Below are 8,937 nucleotides of genomic sequence, written 5' to 3' on the forward strand. Positions count from 1 at the left end.
GTCTGTGCTCCACCTGCTCCTTTCTCCTCCACACCTCCAGGTGGAGAACATGGATGTATGAATCTCTACAGAGTTCTTTGAATATTATCTATCTTATTGGTTTTCAGTGAACAAAAATCCTCACAGAGCCAAAATAACCAGTTTGTATCGAGCATAACTCAGCTGGACTCCGAATGCTCCGTATAACACCCACACATGATTCACTCAAAGCATTTAACAAACTTTATTGTGAAATGAAGCTTTTGGACATTTATTCTCTGATATTTGCTCTTCAGCTTGAGTCTCCATCAGTGGGAACATTTCCTGATTCAACTTTTCTTCTGTTTGCATCAAACTCCATGAGAATCAAAGTGTGAATCAGAGTCCTGATAATCAGATTCTATAGAAACATGGAGACTGTAGAGGATTTACACTCAATATGTTCATTTGTTCCCTTCAATCAGAATCAGAATAGAAATCAAGTGGTTCTTCCAATGAAATCAGGGATAGATTAATGTTACTGACAGGACAGATGATCAGAGGTGCAGAGTTTTTACCACCATCATTCAGACTGGGACTGAAGTATGGGTGGAGTTTGTGAGTGAAGGAGCAGCCAGTAAAGGAGTAGATCAGAGCTGCAGCACCTACATCATAAAAGGAGACCAGACCCTCCTCATAATCCACAAACACCCCCACCTTCTCAGGACCAGGATGAAGACAGAGATGGACTGAAGGACCAGCAAGAGCTTTGTACTCATTTCCTTTTCTCAGCCACACAGTCCAGAAACCATCCTGAGGTCTCAGTCTGATTATTCCCTTCCTGTTGATCGACTCTGTGGCCACTCCTAAAGCCCACTCAGTCTTTCCTTTAACCTGAACTTCAAAGTAAAATCTGCCTGAAGAGAAACTCTGCTCTCCTAAAATCATAACACAGTCAGAAAATCTCTCTGGGTTGTTTGGAAGATTCTTCCTCACATCACTATGATACACTTGTTTTCCATCATCAGACAGGATGAGTTCAGGATTTGCTGTATCAGGATCCAGAGTCACATCCACCTCATACTGCTGGACCCTCTGCAGCTCAGCCTCAAACAGCTTCTTCTTCATGAGTTTCCAGACTGTCTCCTCCAGCTGAGCCACAGCTCTCCCCACAGTCCCATCATATGATGGTGGACGGACTCTGACCTCTGTCCAGTCCTTGGTGGGTGGAGCAGCATTCAGGGAGGAGAAGCTTTGGAGGAGGTGGAGGTGGTCTTCAGAGTGTGAGAGCTGCTCCACCTCAGAGCTTCTCTCCATCAGCTCAGAGATTTCCTGTTCCAGATCTTTGATGAGACCTTCAGCCTGTTTCTCTGTAGCTTCCTGTTTGTCTTCGATCTCCTTCATGAGCTCCTTCAGGCGTCTCTCAACAGACTCCATCAGGGCCATGAAGACCTGAACACCTTCTGCTTTCTTTCTGTCTGCAGCATCTTCACTCATCTTCACCGACTCTTTGACCTCCTGAATCTTCAGTCGTCTCTTCTGGATCATCTGCTGAATCTCAGCCTCTGTCTTCTCCAGCTCTGCCTTCTTTCCTTCATATTCTTCTCTCAGAGGAACAAACTCGTGGTTCTTGTGCTCTAAAACAGAGCAGAGCATGCAGACACATGTCTGGTCGGTCTTACAGAACAGCTCCAGAAGTTTATCGTGCTTCGTGCACATCCTGCCTTCCAGGTTCTCCACAGCATCAATCAGCTGATGTCTTTTCAGACGTTTCACTGTCAGATGAGGCTCCAGGTGAGTCTGACAGTAGGAGGTCTGACACACCAGGCAGGACTTCAGGGCCTTCAGTCTGGTTCCAGTGCAGAAGTCACAGGGAACTTCTCCTGGTTTGGCAGCTTGTTGCTCTGAGCTGCTGCTGCTGGCTTTCTGCTGAGCTTCACGTCTGAACTGAGCAACCATCTCAGAGATGAAGGTGTTGACCCTCAGCTGAGGTCTAGTGTAGAAAGTCTCGTTACACATGGGACACTGACACATGACATTCAGGTCCCAGTGCTGACTGATGCAGGTTTTGCAGAAGTTGTGTCCACATGATGTAGTGACTGGATCAGTGAACACATCCAGACAGATGCAGCACAGAAACTGATCTTCAGATCGCAGATTGCTGGCAGCAGACATGTCTGCACTCTGACGGAGAAAGAAAAGAAACATTTTATTCAAAATTCACTTTAAATTTCATTTTAAAAAGAGAAGCAAGCATCAGTAGTCTGAGGAGCTTGGAAAGAAAAGTGTCAGGACTTCTTTAAGTTTCTTGAAGACGTTTCATCAGAGAAGCTTCTTCAGTTCTAAGAGTAACTGGTGGAGACCCGGCAACACACTCAGACACAAACTGGTTCATCCCAAACACAAACTGAACAACGTAGTGTCTGCTGTACAGTGCAGCGTCCAGATGAACAGAATAATTTTTGGGGATGAACATAAATACAGTTGTTAAAATTGTCGTTGAAATTGTGTCTCCGACTGTTTTACAGAAGGTCCAAGATTCATCCAGGTCATTTCTATATTTGAATAAATTGGTTTGTTGAATATATTCCATGAATTATTGTGAAGTAAACGTCCTCGACCTTCTTAGTGACTAAATACTTCTTATTGTAAGTCCATATCAAGGAGCCATTAATATTATAAAGTGACTGTTCCAATAGAACTGACATTGAGGAGTTGCAGGACAATGAATCATATACCTCAGAAATGTGTAATTAACTGTTTGATCCAGTATATTAATGGCATTTATGAGAACATGTTTATTCAGTGGTGTCTGTATATTTGGTCCATTTGTGCGTCATTAAAAACTGTCCTGTTTTCTCTCACAGATACTGGAACATCACAGCTCCTCACAAACTCAGGATATGGAAGAAGATGACCTTTTCCAGTCACTCGCTGGGATACATCATTCATATTATTCTGGATCCATTTCTCAGAAAAATTTTATTTATTTTTGTATTTCATATATTTGTTTGTCCAAATCAAAGATTTATGTTTGTAGAGAAGAAGCCAACATGATAAAGCCTGTGTGTGAAAATGAGATAAGTGAATTTTATTGAGATCAAAATCACATTTAAGGAGGAATTCTGTCCTCCAGTTTGTTTAAATAAGCTTTGGGATTAAACACCATCATCTATGTTTGTGTTTGATGACATGTTTGATCCAGTTCAGCTTGAATATTACAGCTGATGTATGGAACTCTAACATATTTAAACACTTGATTATCATGATGATTTAGTCCACATCTGTTTAAATAATGAGATTTATGTTTCCGCACAAAGTTAGAACGTGAAGCATCGACTGTTTTCCAAATGATTTAGGAACATCTGTGACTCTTACAGGATACACAAAGGCTACGTTCACACTGCAGGTCTGAATGGCCAATTCCGATTTTTTGATTTTGATTTTTATGTCTGCTTGTTCACACGACAAATAAAATGTGACAGCAAACGTACTCTAGTGTGAACGCTCAAAGCGGCCCGCATAAGCAAAAGCAGACATCACACACAACGCGCTCTGTTTAGACCCAGAGCAAACAGTATTGTTTGACTGTTTCAGACTTTACGTTTCCCAATTTTGCTTTAAGTTATAAAGTTATTTTGTTATTTACATATGGCCTAATAATTATCGTTATTGTTGTTTTAGAGAGGAGCGGTGCTTCAAAGGATAGTTGCAGATTTGTGTCAGAACCTGCAGATTATACAGTACAAATAAAATGTTCAAGTGAGATAATCCCTCCTTGTAAAATGTTTGAATGACTTTTTTAAGTACTGACCAAAATAAGATAAGATGAGATGAGATAAGATAAGATAAGATGAGATGAGATGAGATAAGATAAGATAAGATAAGATAAGATACCTTTATTAGTCCCACAAGTGGGAAATTTCATGTTAAGGCTGCTATTGCATGCAATGGCGGCACCATCTTTCCCTCCGACCATACATACATTACACAAAAACATCACATGGGGAAGACACGTCAGAGAGGTATAACAATGGAAAAAGCACCACATGAGGAAAGATAAGGAGAAAAAAAATAACTCCCCCCAGACTGAGCTCCAATAGGGAGATCAGTTCATCAGGGATCAGGGAGATCATTGCTCTTTAGGGCGATCGTGGCTCAAGAGTTGGTAGTTCACGTTGCGATCAGAAGGTTGCCGGTTCGAGCCCTGGCTCAGACACTCTCGGTCGTTGTGTCCTTGGTCAAGACTCTTCACCTACTGGCAGCAGGCCTCTGTCAGCCTGTCCCAGAGCATGCAATCCATTATTATTTAAACAAACTGTTAACTGTATATTTCTGTACATTTACGTATTATGATTCATATTGCCACATTCATTGACCTTGTTTATAGGTAATTTCATTGTTTAATCATGATAAAATGTTCCTAATTTAATGTCTAAAAGCGTTTGGAAAAGGCAGAATCCCATGTAAAATTAGCGCAACAAACTGTATTGTCATTACTGGAAGTAACCGTATTTTTATGAGGAAGTTATTTTCTGTTATTTTACGGTAGTATTTTGGCGCCCCAGCTGCCGGAATATTACCGTTTTTTTAAGATGTTTTTTTTTAAACAGTGTACAGTGGATCTGTGGTTACATGAGCAGATTTCTATGGAAGCAATGTGACTGTGATGAGTCAGCATGAAGTGAACAGAGTGAAGATTTGTGTAGAAACAGGAAGTGTGATCAGCTGCACTCACCACTGTTGCTGAGAGAAACCTGATGGACTCCCCTGAATTTTCTTTTAGAAACAAACAGGGCTCGACTCCAGTTCTGCTGCTGCTCTCTCACACTTTCACTTCTGGAAAATGACACTGAACTTCTCATTTTTGCTCCGCCTCTTCCTGTCTCTTCCTTTACAGGATTTAGCCAGTCTGTACTCAGTGACTTTGTGCAGCGGGTGGGAGAAGTGAGGAGTGGTGTGTGGATTAAAATAAACACCTCCCTCTGCAATTGGATCTTGGACTTCCTAACTGACAGGCCCCAGTCTGTCTTTATAGGAAATAAAACCTCCAAAGTCGTCAGACTGAGTACAGGATTGCCGCAGGGCTGTGTGCTTAGCCCAGCCCTTAGTGGTGGGTCTCATCATCAACAACAATGAGTCTGAATATAGAGGGGAGGTACAACACCTGGTGGACTGGTGTCAGAATAACAACCTGTCTCTAAATGTTCAGAAGACTAAAGAGATGGTTGTTAACTTCAGAAAGGCCTCAATGGCCCACACCCCACTGCACATCAACGGATCTGCTGTTGAGATGGTCAACAGTGTGAAGTTCCTGAACACCACCACCATCATGAAGAAAGCCCAACAACGTCTTCACTTTCTTAGGAAACTGAAGAAGGCCAGTCTCCCTCTTCCTATCCTCACATCATTTTACTGGGGAACCATTGAGAGCGTCCTCTGTTGCTACATCACTATCTGGTACAGGAACTGCACCCTCGCTGAAAAGAAGTCTTTGCAGTGGATAGTGAGGACAGCAGAGAGGATCATTGGAAGCCCTCTCACATCCATCTCCCGACTCTATGACAGACACATCATCCGACGGGCGAACAGCATAGTGAAAGACACTTTCCAACCCTTGCATGCACTGTTCTCCCTCCTTCCATCTGGCAGACGGTTTCACAGCATTAAAACTGTAACGACCAGACACTGCAGACACTGCAAGAGCTTCTTCCCCCAAGCAGTCAGAGCCCTCAACTCACTACCACAAAAGGACTGACATACACATGCACCTCTACAAACACCTTACAGTACTCATCAAAAGACTCAAAAACAACAAGAACTTTCACAAATCCGCTTCAAACTGGTCCTGGGAACAATATGCTTATTTGCACACTCAGTCACATAGTTACTGAACACACATCCAAATGATATTATATTTGGACATTTTGCACGTCTTTGTCATGTCTCGTCAATAATATCCTGATAATAACTTGAAACTGGTATTCAATGTCTTTGTTTATCTTTCTTTATCGTACAGTTAATATTGTATAGTTACCATTATAGTATTGTATAGAATTGTATAGTTAGTAATTAGTACCTTTTTATCCCTTAATTTTTATCAAAACGTAGCATTTTACTTATTTGTAATTCCTAGTTTTATCTCTTGGAGATATATCCTTTATATATTTATAAATGCACCATGGGGGGCTCAGGGTGAAACAGCATTTCGGTACACTGTATACTGTGTATACTACTGTACTGAAAATAAAGCTCTTGAATCTTGAATCTTGATTCACACAGTAATCTTATTGACACAGCATCTTATTGAATGCAAAACACCTGATTGTTCTTTAAATAGTTTGAAATGGTTATTTAAAAAATCAAGGTAAAAGGTAAATGACTGCAAATAACTTTGTTATTTGTTTGCAAAACTTGTGCATAGGATTTTAAACTGACAATTTATATTTGCATTTAAAGTTATGAAATATGATTCAATAAACATGTTTGTGGTTGTTACAGTAAAAAAAATATAACTTTTTCTACTCTGATTTTATGTTTTTTGTCTGATTTTAGATCAATTGCGTTAATACGGTATGTGAAAATGAAAACATAACTGTAAATTCAGACACGTGAGGTTGTGCTGAAAAGGATGAAACCAAACATCATCATTAAGTAACGCAATAGTTACTTGTCAAGTAATTAATTACTTTTAGAATATTGTAACTCAGTTACTGACTCATTTACTTCTTCAAAAAAGTAACTAGTAACTATAATTAATTAATTTTTCAAATTGATGATGAAAAATCAATTTGAAAATGATCTAAACCAATCACAGTGGGTGAGACAAAAGACTGTTGTAACTGAAAAGATACAGAGAGTCTCTCTGTGTGTGTGTGTGTGTGTGTGTGTGTGTGTGTGTGTGTGTGTGATGGTATAAAAGGGACGCTGCAATGCCCCAAGGTTAGAGCACTCATGACTGTAAACTTGTTAAGTTTTAATGTGTGTGTTGTTCTCCTGCATGCAGTAATAAAATAGCTTGACTGCAGGTCAGATGTGTTGGTTTTAGATGTGTCCTTGATCCAGCACAGCTGATTTAAATGGTTAAATTACCTCCTCAACATGTCTTGAAGTTCTCCAGAGGCCTGGTAACGAACTAATCATGCGATTCAGGTGTGTTGACCCAGGGTGAGATCTAAAACCTGCAGGCCCTTGAGGCCTGGAGTTGGACACCCCTGCCTTAAGGTGACATAGCAACAACCACATGTGTGTCTTTGTTGTGTAATGAACAGCACTGAAGGACTCCTTTGAAAAGACCAGTTCCTCAAGGCTCTTAATACCATATTGTTTTCTTTTTTTTACATCATTAATAGAAAGACTGTTTTCACCCCCATTTTGTGAATCAAGCTGTCACAACAACCCATCGTTTGTTCACTACAAGACACAGCCCATATTTAAATCAGGGTGGGGAAACATGATCACACTTTCACCAAACAGCCCAGAGGACCAGGGCTGTATCGTCACTGATTCAATTCAGTTTGGACTCAGACAGTCAGAAATATTATAACTCTAATCATTTATAAGTACATATGCATATTATATATGTATAAAAACAAAGCTGATACTGTGAGACTTCATCAGAGGTGTGAGCATCACAGTGTGGAATGCCAAGACTGCCATAATGAATTAATTAAATACACCATTAAATAATTAATTAAATGTGGCAATAATTAATTAAAATTGGAAATAATTTATTAAATAAATATTTTTGACATATTGAATTAATTATTTATTTATTTCCACACTTAAATTAATTATTGCCACATTTAAATAATTATTTAATGGTGTATTTAATTAATTCATTTTAGCACACTTGAGTCCTTCAGATCTCACCATGAATTTATTGTGTGGATGCCCTAAAAGGGCTTCCACACTATTGAGATCCTGTTTCTCTTTAAACTTTATTCTTCAAGTTGCTCCCCGTTTTTGCCGTGGATCTACTCCCACAGTTTTCAGCCGATTTTCTCCGCTCAAACTCTAAACTGTTCTGCTATTTCTGCTAATTCCGCTATATCTTTTGGTGTTTATTACTATTATACTTTTTAAAATATTACACTTTTGTGTCCCATTGAAATGAATGGGAAACTTCCACAATTCTGCTAAAACTTGCTTGTTTTTGAAACTTAACTACATCCTCATGCTTTCACCTAGAAACTCCATTCAAATTTTAAAATGTTCTCAGATTATTGGGCTATTCCTGTTTGATTCAGTTTTTTCAGATCTTCTACCGTTTTAATCTTATCTCTCTTTAAGTTTTCAGTTGCAAAATTGTGATTTTTCAGAAAATACATGCGTTGCTATGGTTGCTATGCAATTAAGTCAGAGTGAGTGCTGGTCCGTTCTGAATTTTCTCTTCATGTCTAAACAACTTCTTGCTACTCGCTCAATTTCCACTCAACCCCGACAAATTATACATCAAAACGTAGGTATTTTTGCTGGCTTTCAGAAAATGTCACCATCACTGTTGTGGAAGTTACAGATTTTTATCAAATCGCCTCAGACCAACACAAGGTCTTAAAACTCTCCATACAAAGTCAATGGAGAGTCTGTTCAAAATCAGCGCTGGGACTCTCTAATGAGAGGCATTTTCAAATCGTCATATCTCTTAAACAAAGCAAAGTTAGGACATGAGGCTTGTGCCAATATATCTTCAGACACTGCTGACACTCACAGTGGAAGCAGTTTTTACAATTATCTTACCGTTGAGCAATGAATTACGTTTGTTTGAGGGGTGGAAATCTGTCCTCCTCTCAGTTTTCAAACTCCGAAAATGAAGCCGTTTCTTCTCTCGTCATATCTCCGCGACAGAGGTACAAAGAGCAATGAAAATCGCAGTCAAAGTACACCAAAGTCCGCTGATTCACCCAGTACAAGAATTATGCCGCTAGCCCTCCTAGTTTTTGAGTTACACGACGTTTTGTAACACCAAAAAACGGCGTT

At 39.7% G+C, this 8,937-nt stretch overlaps 1 protein-coding gene across 1 annotated transcript; it reads right to left on the reverse strand.

The window, feature by feature from the left end:
* Positions 1-217: 217 nt before the first annotated feature.
* LOC120437881 (E3 ubiquitin-protein ligase TRIM21-like) lies at positions 218-4,720 on the reverse strand. Its single transcript, XM_039608435.1, has 2 exons — positions 4,697-4,720; positions 218-2,142 (listed from the first exon to the last, which is right to left on the reverse strand). The coding sequence occupies exon 2, from the start codon at positions 2,131-2,133 to the stop codon at positions 436-438; it is 1,698 nt and encodes a 565-aa protein (XP_039464369.1). The 5' UTR covers positions 2,134-2,142; positions 4,697-4,720; the 3' UTR covers positions 218-435.
* Positions 4,721-8,937: the final 4,217 nt, after the last annotated feature.

The sequence above is a fragment of the Oreochromis aureus genome, linkage group 3 (genome assembly GCF_013358895.1).
Source record: "Oreochromis aureus strain Israel breed Guangdong linkage group 3, ZZ_aureus, whole genome shotgun sequence".
Taxonomy (NCBI): Eukaryota; Metazoa; Chordata; class Actinopteri; order Cichliformes; family Cichlidae; genus Oreochromis; species Oreochromis aureus.